The following is a 20,241-nucleotide window of genomic DNA, read 5'->3' on the forward strand; positions in this document are numbered from 1 at the left end:
TGAACAGCAGTCAGCCACAAAGTAAGGGGAAATGACCAAAGGCATAGCCAAAGAGGAGGCTTTCAAATGTGGGGAGAAAGGAGGTGAGACAGAAAGACTTCCACAGTGCAGGCAAGCACATGATAACTGAAAGCTCATTAAAGCAATAAAAATACCTTTGGGAATATCTATAAATGGAATCTTGTTTTTCTGGAAAGAGTGCCTTTTTTTGCCCTAGGGCAGTCAAAAATTAATTTAATGAGCAGCAGGTTGGGTGACTATAGCTTTGTATTTGTATGAGGGTTACGTATGAAATGAGTGGATAGTTTTTCTGCAGTTTGCGGAGCTGAAAACTACCCTTTATTTTGCCACTAGCTGACGGAGATTTGGCATTTTCAGAGGATAATCATGGAGTCTTGTTACAGTGGCAGGCCCTCTGCAGTGTTTGTAGCTGGTGAATGTTGTTGAAGCAGGGCAGAGAGAATTTTATATCACATTTAGCCTGGAAATATTTTGTGCTGATGTTGGGCAAAACCTGACACATTGTTCCATTTCTCAGCACTAACATGCCTTGACTTGATGCACACGAATTACCAATGTTAAATGATTTCCACTCTTGCCCTGAAAACTCTCATATGTATTTGCTTTCAGGATGCGTTCCAGGCTTTCCACCCAGACCTTATCTTTGTCCGTAAATTTTTGAAGCCTCTTCTGATTGGCGAGTTAGCTCCAGGGGAGCCCAGCCAAGACCGACAGAAAAAGGTGAGATGTTGTTTCATTTTATGACATTGGTCAGTTTGAACAAAGTTGTCATAATTTTCCTGTGACTCTGTAGCAGCAATTTTTAACTATGTATACTAATAGTGCTTTCCTGGATATTCTTTCATTTTTGCAATGACCCTTTTTAATGTGTTTCCTGTACCTCCTTTCTCCATACATTAGAGCATGAACAAACTCAGAAAAACATGAACGTGAAAGGGTTTCACTTCCCCTGCCTGCAATTTTTAGTACACTGAGGGGGCAGTTTTAACCAGTATTGGGGCATAGAGGGAGTGGGTGTCAATGCACGAAGGGGGCTGGACTTAAGGATGCAAAAAAAGTAGCAGCTTTTCAGGAAACTCGACACAACCCCATGGACCTACAGATTTAACTAGTGCAGTTTGAGGTGCATGGGAACCACCCCCCCCACCCCCATCCCACCTCCCCTGCTCTGGGAACAGCAGGTTAGGGATTATCATATGGAAAGTGGCCATTGACTGTGAGGATATAACCCTGCATTCTGAAATTGATGGGCTGGATTCCCTTTAAATACTGAAGGGCTGGATTCCCTTTAAATACTGAACCAGGACAGCTGTCTCCTTGCTTAAGTGAAACACTTTTTTTCTCGCAGGACTCATTCTGAGAGTGTGCTTCCATTGCTTTGGAGGTGATTTCCAACACTCAGGTCATTTCTGCCACCTTGAGCTTTTTTGACACTTATCTGCACTTCCCTGCTGCCAGCCTTCTCACCTGTATCGGAGCAGCTTATGTATCTCTTCAGCCTCTGATGAGGAAGAGAACACCAACAGCAGCAGGAACAACACCAGCAATGACAGCAGCTGTCTCTGCAAATTGCTGCTCCATAGAACAGAGGAGATGAAAACAACTCCCAACTCTAAGGTGGTGAGTGCCCGGAACACAGGTAGAGGATTGGCTTTCTGGACAAGACTGAGTAACAGTGCCTCAGCCGGCTCAAACCTTCTCAGCAGGTGGTTGCTGATATCTAAAGTATCCAGGAACAAGACGTCATTTCAAGTGGCCCAGGTAGACATTCATTGCCAGTGGCCAGTAAGGTCACCACAGCCTTGAGTGAGTTTGCCTCAAATTTCTTTACCTCTGGTTCCTTCCAGGGATCTGATGGTGACATCTGCAGGATTTCACAATCGTATGGCTGATGACATCTGTGAGGAGCCTTACAACTTTTGGACAGGAAAGATATAATTGGAGCCACATGAGCACAAGAGTGGTTATTGAGCAAGCCATTGGGTTGTTGAAGATATGATTCAATTGCTTTCAGTATGTACCAGCAAAGGTGTCTGGAATGATGGTGGTCTGATATACCTTGCATGACATAGTGCTGCAGGAGGAACAAAGTGATGATCATTCTGCATCTTTGGACGAGGAGGAGGAGAAGCAGGCTGAAGTGGCCAGGGCCCCTGTGAGAAATTCATACAGGCACAATTCGGGTAACCTGAATCTATGGCACAAAAATGGTCAACCCACTGGGACCTCTCACCCTTCCACCCATAAAGCATTCTCACTGTCAATATTTCTTCCATTTCATTGATACTAATTCCTCATTTCTACTCTGGTCAGAACACAGCCACTCAGCACACGTGAGGCAATATTGTAAATGAATGAACAATGGAGACTTGAAGGTTTAAGGTTTATTAATATTGACACTGTGATGGATTTTTAAACACCCAAGTGATTTCCTTTGTTAAACTACAAAATATTTCTCTCCTGTTCCTATTACTTTCTCTTGGTGCTACCCCTATGTCTTCAGGAGAGTTTGAATCAGGCTGCTCATTTCCCTGTTCTGTCGGCTAAGTTATTTGTGGTCAACGTCTTCTGGATTTTGGAGCCCATGAGGACCCGGTCAAAAACTGTCCCACCTGCACCTATCCAAGGGCTGACTTGACCATCTGAACAGGAGTCAGCATGAGGAGCTCTGAATGAGGGGCGGAGGCAATTGGAGTGGGAGTGCTTTGAGCAGAGACCTCACTTCCATGTGCCCTTCCTCCCATATTCCCTCTCTCGTCGCCCATCCACACTTCCCTGGCAACCAAGAGCTGGAGGGCATTTTGCTGCACTTCTTGAAGCACTGAATGGCCAAAGTGAGGTTTTCCTCCTTCCTATTTGAACTGGTAAACTGAGTTAAAGGGCTGACATCCACTCAGTTGCCTGACTCATCTGATTCTCCATGCAGGTGGCCACTCTTTCCCTGGAGGCGGACATCAGCACAAATGAGCAAAACATGATATTTATGATAGAGGTGGGCTCCTCCAGTCATCACAGTGCCTCTGCTGACGGGGCTGCACACATTTTCTGCTGCTGCTCCCAGAACACTCGTCTTTATCGATGATCTCCAAGGCTCAGCATCTGCACCCAGTTCAACTTAGCTTGGAATGTCCTGTTCCCTCCATGGACTCTCCACTACTGTCCCTGTCTCTAACGCATGCTGCTGCTCACTTGTTGGGAGGGTGTTGGTTACAGAACGATTTCTCTTAAAGAAGTCTTTGTAGTCTTCAGTAGGTTAACTGTGTCTTTATTAACAAGTGGAACTATTTTCACATATACAGTAAAGAGTAGAGAATAGGAGCTATCCCCATGCTTAGGTCTTAACCTGTCTCTGCTCAACACCACACTGACCCCTGAGTCTCGGTCATGTGTCTTCTTACATCACTCTGTGGGCGGTGTTGTACTCTGAATGAACCGTGTATGTGCCAAACCTTTCTACTATACCTGTGATGTGTGGTTAACTGAGTGACAACATACCTTGAAGACTTCAGCAAGGTGTATTTATCTGAGCTAGTGGGAGGTGCGCATGAGTCATGTTTAGATGCTTCCTCAGAGTGCAAGAGGCTTCTCTGAGAACCCCTCCGCCTTCTCTCGCACTAGCTCCTGTATAGCTCTTGAAGGAACCATGGGCGTTGGAATTCATGAATTAGAACTGACAAGGGGAAAGGGTTCAAAGTTATCATTGAGCAGGTGATCATATTTCAGTCACTGACATCAATTCAACATGAGTGAGTGTTGTATGCTGTGTGACAACGTGATATCTGATTCTATCACCAAGTACCTGGGAGAACTTCATCTCTTCATCCCCATTGGCCATGCACTCCACCACTCTGCTGACCTCCATCACCTTCTCCACAGTGGTCAGGATGACACTTACTGGAGGGCCAGCCTAAGTGTTCTCCCTCTTCCTGGAGTTCTACACTCTATTCTGCAAGGAGAGAAAGCAGAGTTGTGAGCATGAGGGATGGGGGAACAGCATTTGTGGAGGATGAGAGCAGAATGGATATGAGATGGCAGTGAGATGAAGGTGGAAAACTTGGGTTTCAAACTAGTGTCTTAAACTTAGGCAATTACAAAGTTATGAGGTGTGGTACTTGAACCTGGGATGCCAGTCACCCCCTTTCCTGCCCTGATGAATGAACCTATTTCGCCACTATGTCCATAGCACACTTCTGCTGCTGAGGTTGCTACACTGTAGGACAGAGTGTAAATCAAGAAATAATGTGGGCTTGTAAGAAAGGTACTGCTATAATTGTGCGTGATTTTAATCTTATAGATTGGACAAACCAAATTGCCAAAGATAACCTTGAGGATGATTTCAGAGTTTATTCGGGGCAGTTTCTTAGAACAACATGTTGTGGAACCAATTGGGGAACAGCCTGTTTGAGAGCTGGTAATGTGTAATGGGACACGATTAATTAATCTCGTAGTGAAGGATCCTCTAGGGAGGCATCCTAATAATAGAAATCATGGGGCGAAAGGGGGGGGAGGAGTATAAATCAGTATCAATAGAGAAAAAGTCCTGGGAAAACTAATGGACCTAAAGGCTGACAAGTCCCCTCTGAACCTGATGCCTGCATCCTAGAGTCTTAAAAGAAGTAGAAACAACTCCTAAGCAGCACGGTGAACAGTACAATTAATCATAAAATGTGTGATTGCAGTGGCACCATGCTCCTAGCTGCATCATAAAATTACACCATGTTACACAGATCTAAGTCACTGTACTTATCATTGTCAACTGACCAGTGAGATAACGGTGGTGATGTTCCTAGGTGTGAAATTATAGCCTTGCATGTCAAAGAGGGGATCTTAAATGTATTGATTGTAAACTACAAGGAGCATCTCTCCCAATTTTTCATATCTGTCAGTACCTAGAGATTCTGGTGAGCCTTGACACAGGAGGAGAGAAAGACATTTAGCTCTTTCTTTTAATAGCAGTGAAGCATCAATATGGGTTAAGTTACTTGTGTATAATATGTGTCCAAACAGCTTTATTCAAGGCTCAGAACTCCTAAATGTGCAAAGGAGGGATCTACTTTGTCCTTGTGGTAGTGCATGGTCCTGAACGAAGGTATGAGATGGATTTGCAGCAAGAAGAGACTGCAGCTAGGGAAGGAGCACTCCAGCCTATCGCCAGAGTGTTGCTCAGTGACCTGGAGGGGAAGCCAGTTTTGCAATGGGCACAGCAGCCTTTATGGCAAAGCCATTAACATGACACATTGTTAATGAATAAATGTGGTGCACAGCAATACACTGGGGCATTTGAAGGTGAATTACATGTCCCGAGCTCCTCTGTATGCAGGTTCTTGTACTACACTGTTGACATCTTTTACCTATAACTGATGAGGAAACTCTGAGACTTCAAATGACCTTGAGACCAAAGATGAAAACATGTGCTCATTTATCTAGGTGCTTAGTGTACTTGAGTTGCAGAGAGGTAACCAAACAGCTGTTGTTGAAATTTTTTACCTTCAATATTATTTTTTTTTGCTTACACTTTCCTAAAAAGAACAAGAGGTTGAACTTGCTCAACCATTTAAAAATAAACAGACAATGCCTAGATTTCAAATGCAAAGTTTAATTTGTGACGTGGACTTAATTGTCATTAACTGCTTAATCCTCGTATGAGGGAGTTGAGCAAAAAGATATTGTGACATGAGGTTGAATTCCCTATCCAAGCTGCCCAGTGAGAGGTTGATGGAGGTCATTGCCCTCACTCCCTACAATCAAAATGGTGACTGAGATTTCGTTACAAAAATGTCACCCAATTTGTATAATTTTTACAGAGAATTTTACTGACCTTTTAGAAATTTGGGACAAGAATTTCATATCCGTAGCAGCGACTCCAGCAACGCTGCAGCTGCCTAGAGCCATTTTGCTGGGGTGTTTCCTGAGAAGGATACCCTGTGCTGGAAGGTGTTGAAGGAGCGCTATCCTGATAACACCTCAACCACGCAAGTCTAGGCAATAAATCTGCACATCACTCTTCAAACAACAAGTGCAATTGGTGGGCCCTTAAAATTCTTTAAAGAGATAGGCACCTAAATTGCAGGTAAGGTAAATTTTCAGAACTTCAATTGCAAATTTTCTGGAAGTACTCTGGAGTGTTTTTGGAGGCATTGTGATAAGTTCCTGTATTTGGCAGAGTGTTGTTGCATCCTCTCAGATGGCAGAGGAGTAGGTATCCTGTTCATACAAGGACTTCAGTAGGTATGAAGGCAATAGTGGCAGTGCGTCTGGGTCTACAGCATGACTGGGCGATGCAGCAGAGGCTATGGGGAGGGCAAGCTCTGCATTATGTCTACTGCCAACTTGGAACCAGAATCTTCTGTGCTCCTTTACAGTGATAGTAGGCTTTCTAGCATGCCAGTCAATGCACCCACCATCTCTGCAATACCCACTAGTCCTCTCCTGTATGCTACCCCAATGCAGTCCTCATCTGAGTCCTTGCAGAAGAATCCATGTTCGACTTTGTCCTTTGGTGGGCTGGCAACCAAACCATCCTTTTGCCCTGGTCTTGCAGCAGCCAACTCGTGCCTGGATGACTCACCATGTGCTGATACCAACTTTATACTAGCCTCCAAGGTATGTACAGTGCCAGTATCTGAGCTGGTGACTACAAGTGTCAGATCAGGTGGAGGGGTCTCTTCATCAGTGATGTGGCGTTCTCTCTCCTCCTACAGTTTCTGTGGCTGGAAGGTTGAGTGTCTGAAAGCAGGAACTCGGAAGGGGGATGTAGTGGGAAGCAAGAGGTCCATGTTCATATCATCCCACATAGCAGAATGAGGGTGAAATGGGAGTTGAGAAGGGGTAAGAACATGCCATCCTCATCAATGTTCTCAGCGATGGCCGATTTCACAGGCTCTATCGCAGCGGGCCCCATGATGCTGAGTGCCATTTCCCCCAGAGGGCTCGGAATTCCAGGTCCTTGACACTTGCTGGTTCTCCTCTGCTCCCTTCTATTGTACGCCATCTTGACCTAAGGAGAGAGTGAAGAATGTTGGTGTTTGGGTGATGTGCCTGCCAGATCTGAATAGTTGGAGCTATGTGGAGGCAGGAAGAGGTGGGTGTGAGATTGATAACATTGGTAGGTGTGCGAAGATGAGGTGTAGTATCTGAATATTAGGCGTGAGTCCTGAGTGTCAGGAAGTGCTGCTGGGTGAGTGATGGGTGGTGCATTGAGCCAGCATGAGAGGTTGGTGGTGTGGTGGATAGGCGATGTCATGTGAAGATACAGTCACTGATCTTGACCACCCACACGAGGTCATTAGAATCCTTATGGCACTTCCTGTCAGGTTCTTGGGTCCAGACTTGGGAATTGACCATGGTCACCTGCTCCCAATCCTGTCTGAGAGTGGCCTTTTGAGGGTTTTCTGGCCCCTGCAGGATCCTGACATCTCTCCTCCTGCCCACTTGCATCACTAAGGCCTCCAGTGCCACATCCATCACTCCGCCTGGGTGTCCCATTTTCCATCTGTTAAACGCCAGCACCATTATTCAGTGTATATTCTCTTTAAGAATAGAGCACTGGCTGCATTGTGTGCTCTCAGCACAATGCTGTTCATCCTCCTGCTGACCGCAGAGGCAGTGCAGAGGAATCCAGTAGTGAGGATCCCGCTTGGCCTTACGCTACAATCCTGATAATGTGGTCAGCACACCAAGTTTGCATGCTGCCCACTTTATTCAGAACTGGTTGGGGCAAGTCATGAGTCACAGCCCCATGTCTAAAAAACAGGACAGTTGAATTTCTAGCTCCTGTGGTCCACTTTTTATAAAGCATGGAGAAAACAAGCCTGCTTCTTCCTACCTATTGCCAGATTTCTCACTGAGCTCCAAGAACCACGATAGAGAATTCCATGAATCTTGCCAATTCCTCGAAGTAAAACCATGTAAGCACAGACAATAAGGCCATGTTACTATTGCAATACCATTAAAATAAAACAAATTACTTAAGGACATAAGAAATAGGAGCAGGAGTAGGCCATTCGGCCCCTCAAGCCTGCCCCGCCGTTCAACAAGATCATGGCTGATCTGCCCCAGGCCTCAGCCCCTCTTTCGTGCCAGTTCCTCATAGCCTTCAACTCCCTGATTATTTCAAAAATCTATCTTCCTCCTCTTTAAATACTTTCAGTAATCTAACCTCCACAACTCCCTGGGGTAGAGAATTCCAGACATTCTCTACCCTCAGAGAAGAAATTCCTTCACATCTTAGTTTTAAATAAATGTCCCCTTATTCTATAACTCTGTCCCCTCGTTTGAGATTCCCCCACTAGTGGAAACATCTTCTCAACACCTACCCTGTCAAGCCCCCTCAGAATCTTGTACGTTTCAATAAGATCAGCCCTCATTTGCCTAAACTCTAATGAAAAAAGGCCTAACTTGTTTAACAGTTCTTGGTAAGTCAACCCCTTCATCCCAGGAATCAGCCTAGTGAATCTCTTTTGAACTGCCTCCAATACCACTATATCATTCTTTAAATACAGGGACCAAAACTGTACACAGTACTCCAGGTGCGGCCTCACCAATACCCTGTACAGTTGTAACAAGAAATCCCTATTTTTAAACTCCAAACCCCTGGCAATACAGGCCAAAATTCCATTTGCCTTCTTAATTACTTGCTGTACCTACCTGCTAACTTTTTGTGTTTCATGCGCAAGAACACCCAGATCCCTCTGTGCTGCACTTTTTTGAGTGTCTCTCCATTTAAGTAATAGTCTGCCTTTTGATTTTTTCCTACCAAAGTGCATAACCTCACACTTTCCTATATTAAACTCCATCTGCCAATTTTTGCCCATTCACTCAACCTGTCTATATCCCCTTGCAGATTCCTTATGCCCCCATCACAACATGCTCCCCCCCGCCACCCATTTTTGTATCATCAGCAAATTTGGATACATTACACTCTGCCCCCTCCTCCAAGTTATTAATATAGATAGTAAATAATTGAGGCCCTAGGACTGATCCTTGTGGCACTCCACTAGTTACGTATTTCCAGCCTGAAAAAGACCCATTAATCCCGACTTTGTCTTCTGTGTGTTAACCAATCCTCAATCCATGCTAATACATTACCCCCAACACCGTGAGCTCCGATCTTGTGCAATAACTTTTTATGTGGCACCTTATCGAATGACTTCTGGAAATCCAAATACACTACACCTACCAACTCCCCTTTATCAACTCTGTTTGTTATATCCTCAAAGAACTCTAGCAAATTTGACAAACGTGATTCCCCTTTCTCAAAACCATGTTGACTCTGTTGGATTGTGTTAAGCTTTTCTAAATGTCCTGCTACTTCTTCCTTAATAATGGACTCTACGACAGATGTTAGGCTGACTGGCCTACAGTTTCCTGCTTTTTGTCTCCCTCCCTTCTTGAACAGGGTCGTCACATTAGCGGTTTTCCAATCCACTGGAACCCTCCCGGAATCCAGTGAGTTCTGGAATATTTCGACCTATGTCTGCAGCCACTTCCTTTAAAACCTTGGATGCAGGACATCAGGTCCTGGCGACTTGTCTGCCTTTAGTCCCATTAGTTTGTCAAATACTTTGTCCCTCATGATAGAGACTGTTACAAGATCTTCCCTCCCATTAGCTCCATGCTTATCTGATATCTTTGGAATGTTTACAGCGTCCTCCACCGTGAAGACCGATGCAAAATATTGGTTTAAATTACCTGCCATTTCCCTGTTCCCCGTTATCAATTCACAAGTTGCATCCTCCAAGGGTCCCGCACTTACTTTAGCTACTCTCTCTTTTTATATACCCGTAGAAGCACTTGCTGTTTGTTTTTATATTTCTTGCCAATTTACTTTCATAATCAATTTTCTCCCTCTTGATTAGCTTTTTAGTCATCTGCTACTGGTTCCTAAAAAAAAAGTCCCAATCCTTTGGCCTACCACTAGTTTTCGCTGTTTTGTATGCCTTAGTTTTTGACTGGATACTCTCTTTGACTGCCTTTGTTAACCATAGGTGTGTTATTCTTCTCATTGAGTCCTCCTCCTTTTTGACCGGGAAAAATTTTTGCTGAGCGTTATAAAATATCTGCTTAAATGTTTGCTACTGCTCATCCACTGACCTTCCCCTTAGCCTATTTTCCCAGCCTGCTTTAGACAACATGCTCAGAAAATGCTGGGCACAAAGCCATATTTAAATGTTATATTTGAATGAGCAATGTTTGGTAATGCAGCTTTTTGCACCGACTGTTATGATGTGGCAGATGATGTGTGTCAGGCAGATTAAATCCACGAGGGAAACTTGATCATGCGATCATGGTGGTTTTGCAATTTGTATTTATTTTGAGATGCATGCCCTGAATCCAGAAGCAATAAGTCCACCAAGGCTTGAGATTCTTAGAAAACTAAATTTAAATGTTTATTAACAAAAGAAACAATTTCAAGCACATACATAGGTCTACAAATTACTACTATAACAAGTCCTCAAACCCCTGATTAATCTGGCTTCCAGTAAAGGCAACAGTTTTAAAAAAAAAAAAAGATTTTAAACTGATCCAGGCAAGTCAACACAATATCCTGGACAGTAGAATTCAAAGTAACTTTTCCCAGCTTTGGTTTCTGTAGACAACAGGCTTAAGGCACAAATACTGGAAGCTTCTCACACTTCTGTTAGATCTTGCAATGCCTTCCCTGATTACACCCTCATTCTCCTTTTATACATGTTTCTCCCTTTTAATGTAAATTCCATTGTTCCCATATGTCTTTGCAATTTTACCTTTCTCATAATATAAATCTTTTCATGGTGCTAATATTGTCAGTAACCTTTGGGGAAAAATAAACACTGCTTGGCCTAGCTTATCTGGCTAAGTGTAAACATCCTACCATCTCTTTGAAATTCACACTGCCCTGATTTATCTAAAAATGCAAATTCTCCTCACCTTACATTCTAAGACTTCAGCCATGTTTACGTATCTAGCATTTCAAACCTAGCTTCTTTTGATGAGTCAAAGCCTCTAGACCAGCTGTCTCCAATTCAATTAAACCCCCACACACACACACACACAAGCTATCCAAACCCCACTGTTAACCTACTTTCACAATAAATCGCAATATTATGAGAATTATTATACTTTCGTAACACCCACACTTTTTTTTGTAGAATCCTGGTACACTGTAATGAGTTGCTTTTAGCTTCTGGGAATGAGGGCAGTAAGTTTAGTTCTTCTCCGTTCAAAGTGGAACAGTGATACCACAATAAGAGGCTCAGTAGCATAGAAAAGCATATAAATATAAATAAGGAGCAAGCATGAATTGAGGCTCCAGTTACCTGTGATCTAAAGATTCCACTACTGCACTGTTACAGGGCTGGTATCTCTTTATCAATGCTGAATGAATGATATTGGTAACTCTGCACTCTGGTTGCTACTTCACCTGGAAAGGGTTCTGTACAATACTAGACGTAAAAGGAATTCAATCTTCCTTTTGTGCTGTCGTGTACAGTCTGTACTTGTGTGGATTGGAGCCAACACCTCAGTCATTGTAGTCCTACTAATTTTCAGTACATGGTTTTATTTTCTGCACATTGAAGTCAAGAATGTTAGGGCTAGAATTCGAAGATATTTCCACTTTTGGCTCCAAGGATATGAAGACCACATGCATATGAATTAGATTCAAAGTAAAGGTCCTCTATACTATTTCATCCCAGATCAGTTATTTTGGTCAGATGCAGAATTGAATTCTCTTGATAGTTTCCCACCAAGTATAGTACACATTGGAGAGCAAAGATCTCTTATTGTTCCAAAAACATGCCTTAACAAACAACTGTATCTCAAACAGCATCCTTAGAGACAGCACAGAGAGGAGACGTTCCTTTTCCTGGTTTTGAACTCTGTCCCTTTTACCTCCAGAGCCAATCCACTCATTCACTCCGTACTGCTCTACACTGTGTTAAATTACTCATTTACAGGTTGATTGAGTGGATCTGCTATCCATTCCTGGTTAATAGTTTTAATCCAGTTTCTTTCACTTTAAAAACCAAAGGGAACACTTGCCCAGGCAGTTATTGTAATGTATGTGATTTGAAGTGCTTTAACAAACAATTTATAATGCTTCTTGTGTGTAGTGAGGTCTTGGAGCACTTTGCAGGATGAAAAGAAATGAGTAATGATTGAGCAAGAAGAAATAAAACAAAGTCGAGTAAAACAGAAGGGTTTTAAAAGTCAAGAAAGAGGTGGGAGGGTTTGGAGAGGGAATTTCGGTGAGTAAGAGCATAGCAGCTGAAGGAACAGTGCCAATGGTGGAATAATCAGCAGGGAATGAAGACTAAATTGATGAGGAAGAGGGGAGTTTACGCAGGCAGCAGGTTAGAGAAAATAATTGAAGAATTCTCAAACAAGGCCAGGGAGGAACTTGAAAGCTAGGATGAGATTCTTAATCTATTCCATGCAGATTCACTCTAGTGGACTTGAGTGCGATAGGGTGAGAAAAATCAGTCAGTCATTCAATTTTAAGTACATTATTCTCTAACTAATTCCTTCGTTCCTGGAGCTCAAAACTCTGGAATTTCTTTCCTTCATCCTACAATGTATAGGATTTTAAAATCCAAGCTTTTTTTCAACTAATTACCCATCTTAAGTTAAGCTGCCATTTCTATTATACTTCCTCTCTACCCCCACCCTCCCACTTGCTGGTATCCTGAATCTGCTCAGTGTGATCTTGCTGCTGTGATATTTTTAGTTATGGGTCAAAGTTGATATCTGAGGAGAGCCAACAATGTCAGTCTTAATCAAGAGAGTGATAGAGTTATGTGCTTCCTGAGGTGGTAACAGAAATGAAAGTGGCACAGAGAGAATTACTTAAACAGACCCCAGAATATGCTAAAATTAGCGGAAGCAAGTATGGGGAGACGTGCATAGTGGGATGGGTTAGACACTCATCTTCCAATTCTTGGACCTGATTTCAGGTCCCAGGTCTGGGACCTAGAATGATCAGGCAAAGTTCTCCCCTGGTGAATGTAAGGGTCCTGTGTGAAATGTGTTTAGCCAGTCTTAATCCAGTTGGTAGTGGGCACAGGCTTACAAAAGCAGCATGCATAGGCCTAAGGGTGGTTGTTGTAGAAAATAGAAATGCCAGCCTGGTGCAGTAGTGGGTGCTGTTCTGAGATTGGGACTGAGACATATTACTGCGATAGGTTAGAGTGATTTAATTCTGCAACTAACTGACCAAGATACACTGAAGCAAAAAAATAATCTCCCAGTAAGGAGACCTTAGTGCACTATCTAAACTGTTTCTGATCATTAAATTCAATCTCACCAGGCATCATGTGTTGACACTTCCATTAAAACCAATATGAGTACCTTGATAAAGAAATCATTCCTGGATTCTCTTGCTGCTGTTTAACAAGGGGACAGGTGTACTGTTCTTTACAGTGAATTGTGTTTTGTTTAGGGGATAGAGTTAGACACTTGCCTGGAATCTGGGTTCTTTTGTTATCTTGCTCTACAAGGCCCGCTGTGAGCTGGATTTGAGCAGTACCAACCCAGTTTATTCAGGCATTGGTCAACATTAGTAATGTGGCAGCAAGTAAAACTAAATTGGTCATCTCGCTTATGGAAACTGCAGGATGAGAATATTAGTACTGTGATAGGGGGTGCTTTTGAAGTTGTGGCTGAGGAACATTTTGGGTTGGAGTACAGGAAGCTTATACAGTCTACTAATAATTTAAAGATGTTTCCTTTAAAAATGATCAAGTAACATATATTGAGTAATTTTAATAAAAAAGCACAAGCCTTTTTATTACTCATTTTTAATTTGGACTAGTAGATAATTCAACTTGAACAACTTTTGAATTATTAAGAGGAGTAGACTAATGATTCTGCATAGATCCTCCGCTGTCCTAGCTCCAGGAGTGACTGTAATAGAAAAGGTCCCATTACCTGACACTAACACATGCCTCACCTTAATGAGTACAAAATACAAAACTCTTCCTTCGGAGACTTTGGGAATATATACCTGAAAGACACGAGTTACAGGGCAGGTGGCAGTGACAAAGAACACACAACATAAGGAAGAAGGATGAAATCATCAGTAAATAATTTACTACAAGGTTCAGCTTACATAATTGAAAACAGGTTACCAAATGGTTTCAACAATACATATGGTCTCTGTAATCCAAACCCCTGCTTACATGTCGGGATAAAGCTATGCTTTGCCGATGGTTGTATGTGAGCTAGGAATATTTGTGATGACTTGTTACTTTGGATAATCCAAACCTTGGTTGAGTAACACAGAACATAAATTTACTGAAGGAAATGTGTTTTTAAAAATAGATTTTTTTGCCACTCCCCCCAATCATAGTAAGGATGCATTGTTCCCCTGCTGTTTAACATCTCACCTAAAACATCATTCTTCGTGTGTGAGCTCACAGCTCTCTGTACCATCATGTATTTACTAGAACCGTGATGTTATCAATGAGCATCATGTCCTCACCTGACCTCCACACCAATGCACTTTCCAGCAGGTATCATTGGATTGTGACAAGCACTTGGAACTCAAAATTGTTTTTTTTTCCTTCTTTTCTAACCCTTTTTCCCAACAGGAAAGTACTGAAGACACATGTAGAACTACTACCACCTCACCATCAGAAATCAGCTAACTCGACACCGATCAGAGATCAAACCTGGGACCCTGCTTGGTGTGTATGGGTCAGTTCCACACCAAGCAATTATCTGCAGCAATTGGGAAAGCCCTGAAAGGAAATGTTTGTGCCCAGATCTGAAATGATTAATTCATGGGTGGAACTGGAAGAATAAGTTTTGATTACAAGTGGCCTTTGGAATTTGACCTATGATCTTCCAACCAAGGTCATGGTGCCATCAGTTCTCAAACCGCTTGTCACTATTGTAACTAGCATTGCGGTTCCACATGTAGTTCAGGGTTATAAGATCATTGAAGAGAGGGAGATTGAGGTGGACTATATTAATAAATTCAAGGGAGTTGTGTTTCTAGAGAGAGAGAGAGAGAGAGTTAAGTATGTTGAGAAGGAAGGGTGACTCAATGACAAAAGATACAAGCTAATTCAGCCCCATGTCTTTTTCTTACTTCTAAATAAAAATGCTTGCTTATATCTATCTCAATTATGTCTTGACTTTCATTCACCCCTCCACATTACACAGACCATTATCTTTTTGAGTAAGCAGCCAAAACCTAAATCAGTGCCATCTTTGCAGATGATGTGAAAGTGCCCATATTGATCCTGCTCTGATTTCTGCCTCCCTGTAGGAGAAATAGCTGAGACAATGACCAAGATCACAAGCCTTTGTATAGAATTGAAGGAACAGACCAGTGACTGATATTCCATGATACTGAGCTGTGGAGTGTCAATGCATCATGCCAGTAACCTATCTACATTTGATTTTAACTGAAACAAAATAGTTTGAATCAAAGGCAACCCTACTGTAAGCATTGCTGAACTCCGACTTTGATCAACAGATTAGTACGTAAGCTGAGAAAACAACTCCCCTCCAAGGGCTTGATATAAAAACCGAACTTTGATATTGATTCCCTGTGGGCAATACCATAGGCTACCAATAGGTTTTTTAAAAAACTATGTTAGCATGTAACTTCTGTCACGTTTTCCCATTATAAATTCCTGTGTCCACATTTATAATGGGAATTGGTTATGTAAACTTGTCACACTAATAACTTTCCTTACCCAAAAGAGGCACCGCTACTGACAGGAAAGTGACCAACTTACTTAAGTAGTTTCCATTATTAATGTGAGCACAGGAATATATAACAGAAATAGAAAAGTAAGGACAGAATGCATGGGGTAGAATGGGGAGTAGTTCAGGAGCGGGCACACCTCCAATCAGGGGCACTCCACCATTTTACGTGGGCCGGCCAATTAAGGCCCGCCCAGCGTGACATCCGCAAGGAAGCGCTATGTGCTCCCTGTGCGGGTGGGGGTGGGATTCTCTAAGCCGGGAATGCGCTCTTTCGCAATTGTGCATGAAAGAGCGCACTTATCTCCCTGAGGCTAAGTGCTACCTCAGGGAGATGCTCCAAATGTAAAAATGCTAAAAATAGAAAAATAAAATTTCCCTGTCATGTCCCCTCATGTGGCACTGTTATATGAGCTGGGGCATGTCCATCACTTCTAGTTAAACTTTTATTAAATTTTTATAAATCTACACGAAACCTCATCTTGCCCGTGGATGAGGTTTTATGCTTTCTCTGAAGTCCGCCAGGGCTCCCCGCCTGCCCGCCAACCTTTAAGGTTGGACAGGCAGGTCCGTTAATGATAATGAGTTTGCCTCATTTGATTTTAACTGAAACAAAATAGTTTGAATCAAAGGCAACCCTACTGTAAGCATTGCTGAACTCCGACTTTAATCAACAGATTAGTACGTTAGCTGAGAAAACAACTCCCCTCCAAGGGCTCAATATAAAAACCGAACTTTAATATTGATTCCCTGTGGGCAATACCATAGGCTACCAATAGGTTTTTTAAAAAACTATGTTAGCATGTAACTTCTGTCACGTTTTCCCATTATAAATTCCTGTGTCCACATTTATAATGTCGGCAGGCACACAGCTGATTCGGCTGAGCCCCTGCCAACCTGAAAATTGAAATGACGGGGGGTGACGTTGGGAGTTCTGCATCATTTTACGGATTTCCCTGTCGGCGCGTGGGAAATCCTGCCTGTGGGTTTTAATTGGGGTCTGAATTAGATCCGCAAACACTGGTCCAATTATCTCAGCCCTCTAACTCTCTGCATTTGGGAATGCACTTGGTTTTGACTCCCCTTGTGCAATGACACTAAAGGTCAACTAGTTTCACCATTGAAATGATATGAGTTTGAATTTTACTTTTTATCCAGTGTCTCCCGGGTGCCACAGCTCATTTTGATCCATTTTAAGAAAACCTGGCTGAAAACTAGCCATGTGGGTGGTTTGTCGCAAGTTAATGGCTGGATATACTGAAGGTTAATAGTACAAAACTGTCTCTAGTTTGGAACAAACTTGTCTACTCTGGAAAGCTGCCATTATAATGATCATGGTGAAGGAACTTTTCTGAAATTGGGCTAAGGAACACCGTTAGTGTAATTGGGATGTTACTCTGTATATAGGGAGTAAATAAGTAAGGGAAAGGGATTCATTCCAGTATTGACATCTAACACTTGAGCATAGAATTCATTTATAAAAAAAAAAGAGTGATTGCAGAACAGTCATTAAAGATTCAGTGAACTCTCATTCATTTGGTTTCAGACTGAGTTGGTTGAAGATTTTCGGGCCTTGCGGAAGACAGCAGAGGACATGAAACTATTTAAAACAGACATGGTGTTTTTCTCCCTCTACCTTGGCCACCTCTTCGTCTTAGAGTTCCTGGCCTGGTTGACACTGTCATATTTTGGGACTGGTTGGATTCCAACTCTCCTTACTGCCTTAATCCTGGCAACCTCACAGGTAAGAACCAATCATGACCACATAATAAATCAATGAAGGGCATGAATCGAGGTGACATGTGAAATACCTAAGTGGGACAGGGTGATGAACTTTTTTAGGTGGTCTTCTCCAGTGTGCAAGTTCAATTTAAGGATGACCTCTTCAGTTAGATTTTAGTTAACAATCCTGAAGCAAAGGAGTTTGGCTAATCCCAGTGTGGACACAGAGTTTCACTAATCCTATCCTAAGATCTTAAAAGGTTCAGCTTCATTCGGTCACCAACATATTCTCTCTTTCCTAGCCCTACACTTGACGTAAAGTGGCTAAGTGGTCGTGATATGAGATCAAACACATGCTGTCTAAGGAAGCCATGGATTAAAGAAGGATAGCCAGTTCAGAATTCCAAAAGGAAGTTGTATCTAACAAGGTTGATATAGTTTTTGAGGTAATATGGGAAACGAATCATCGTCTGAGACTGGGGAAAACCAACCTGCACACTTTTGCAGCTCACAGACTGCATTTGTGTGATCCGTGTGTGACTTCACATGCCATTTTTGTCTTTTCACTAGGGATCAAGTTTGCAGTGCATTTTGCAAGCTGCAATGGAGTGTGTGAAGAGTATGGATGTGGAGGCGGACTGGTTAGAAGGCCCGCCTCAGCTCTCTAACACAACAGTCAAGGTCCCAGCATTGTTTAAAGGCCCCCTAAACCTCACCCCTAATCTTCCTCGCACTCATTCACCCACCCCCGTGCCACCACATGCCATCTCAGATCACCCATGCCCCCTCTATGGCCCCATGTATACACCATTGCCACTCATCCAGTATGTAACGTGTACATTCCTCAGGGATCATGCAATAGCAATGGGAATTATTTTAAAATAATTGAAAAAAAAATTAAACCTCAAACTATCACGGACCAAAAAAGGCAAGGGAAAATAACTTGAAATTCTTTAAGTGCCTATTAGGTTTGTAAACGAGCAAGAATCCATATCGAGACACACATAGGCTCATAAAAATGTCAGTAGTTCTAAGACCATCTGCAGCGCTGAAGCTTTTGAAACCCAGCCAAGTATTCATAATGGAACAGCTGTCATAATAAAAGCTTCCAGCTCCATTGAGAGAACAGATACTATTTCCATTACAAAGCAGAGAGCCTGTCAATCAATGAAGGAGAGCAAGTGCAGAGTGCTGTATCAACCTTTAGAAGCAGTTTTTTATAGAACAGCTTGTTCTGGCAGCCCAATTAAATCAGAGCACAAAAAACCTGACAGCAGAGGGTATATTTATATATTTTTCACTGCATTATGGTGCTTCCTTCATTGTAATGCATGTGAACAATTACACAGTGCTGGTCAATGTAAAGGTCAGCTTACCTTTAAAGGACAAATGATGAATCACTGCATTAAAAACACATCTATACTACAATACAGTACCGAATAGTGACATGAGAAGGTGTGAAAGTATTTTACACTTACCTTCCCGAATGTTCCCAACTCATAGGAACATAGTACTTAGGAGCAGGGGTAGGCTATTCAACCCCTTGAAACTGCTGCACCATTCAATAAGATCATGGCTAATCTGATTGTGGTCTCAGCTCCACTTATCTGTCTGCCCCCCATAACCCTTGACGCCCTCGTCTATCAAAAATCTCTCTAACTTGGCCTGGAATAAATTTAAATACCCAATCTCTACTACTTTCTGGGGAAGAGAATTCCACACTCTAATGATCCTCTGAGAGAAAAAAATTCTCCTAATCTCTATCTTAAAAGAGAGCCTTCCTATCCTTAAACTATGTACCAGAGTACTAGTTTCCCCTACAAGAGGAAACATCCTCCTGGTATCCACACTATCAAGTCCCCTCAAGATCTTTTATGTTTCAGTAAGATCACTGCTCATTCTTCTAAACTCCAAAGGGTATAGGCCCAACCAGTTCAACATTTCTTCATAAGATAAGCCATTCATCCCAGGAATGAGTCCAGTGAACCTTCTCTAAACTGCTTCTAATGCAATTATATTTTTTTCAAATAAAGAGACCAAAACTGGACACATTATGCCACTGTGATTTCACGAAGGCCCTGTACAGCTACAGTATCCTTTCGCAACTTTTACATTCCATTCCTCTTGCAATAAATGCCAACATTCCATATTGCCTTCCGAATCACTTGCTGTACCTGCAAACTAATTTTATCTGATTCATGTATTGGGACACCCAGATACTTCCACCGAGTTCTGCAATCTCTCTCCATTTGAATAGTATACTGCTTTTCTATTCTCCCTGCCAAAGTGGACAAGTTCACATTTACCCATGTTATACTCCAACTTCCAAATTTAACCTGTTAAAACTCCTTTGCAGACTCTCTACCTCCTCGTGACAACTTACTTTCCTACCTATCTTGGTGTCATCAGCAAATTTAGTTACCATACATTTGGTCTCTTCATCCAAGTCATTGTGATTGATTGTAAATAGTTGAGGACCCAGCAATGGTCCCTGTGGCAATCCACTAGTTACAGCTTGCCAGTTTGAAAAAGACCCATTTATCCCTACTCTCTGCTTCCCGTTAGCTAACCAATCCTTTATCCATGTTAATATGTTACCCCCTAAACCATCTTGTGTAGTAACCTTCGATGTGGCACCTTATCAAATGTCTTTTGGAAATCTAGGGCAGAATTTTGCCCTTGGTGTGTGGGCTTGGCGTGGGTGGTCGGGAAGCCGGCCGCCACCCGCGACTGGAACTGCACCGCGATTTCACGCTGGTGGGCCAATTAAGGCCATCCCAGCATGACACGTGAGCGGCAGCGCTC

General features: G+C 42.5%; 1 protein-coding gene across 1 annotated transcript in view; it reads left to right on the plus strand.

Moving 5' to 3' along the window:
- LOC144684812 (acyl-CoA 6-desaturase-like) overlaps positions 1–20,241 on the plus strand; it is a 78,844-nt gene that overhangs the window by 24,854 nt on the left and 33,749 nt on the right. Inside the window, exons 2-3 of the mRNA XM_078549064.1 lie at positions 631–741; positions 17,261–17,458. Coding sequence (XP_078405190.1) covers positions 631–741; positions 17,261–17,458 — 309 coding nt within the window. The remainder of the gene's footprint in view (positions 1–630; positions 742–17,260; positions 17,459–20,241) is intronic.

Source organism: Cetorhinus maximus, chromosome 9 (genome assembly GCF_964194155.1).
Source record: "Cetorhinus maximus chromosome 9, sCetMax3.hap1.1, whole genome shotgun sequence".
Lineage (NCBI taxonomy): Eukaryota > Metazoa > Chordata > Chondrichthyes > Lamniformes > Cetorhinidae > Cetorhinus > Cetorhinus maximus.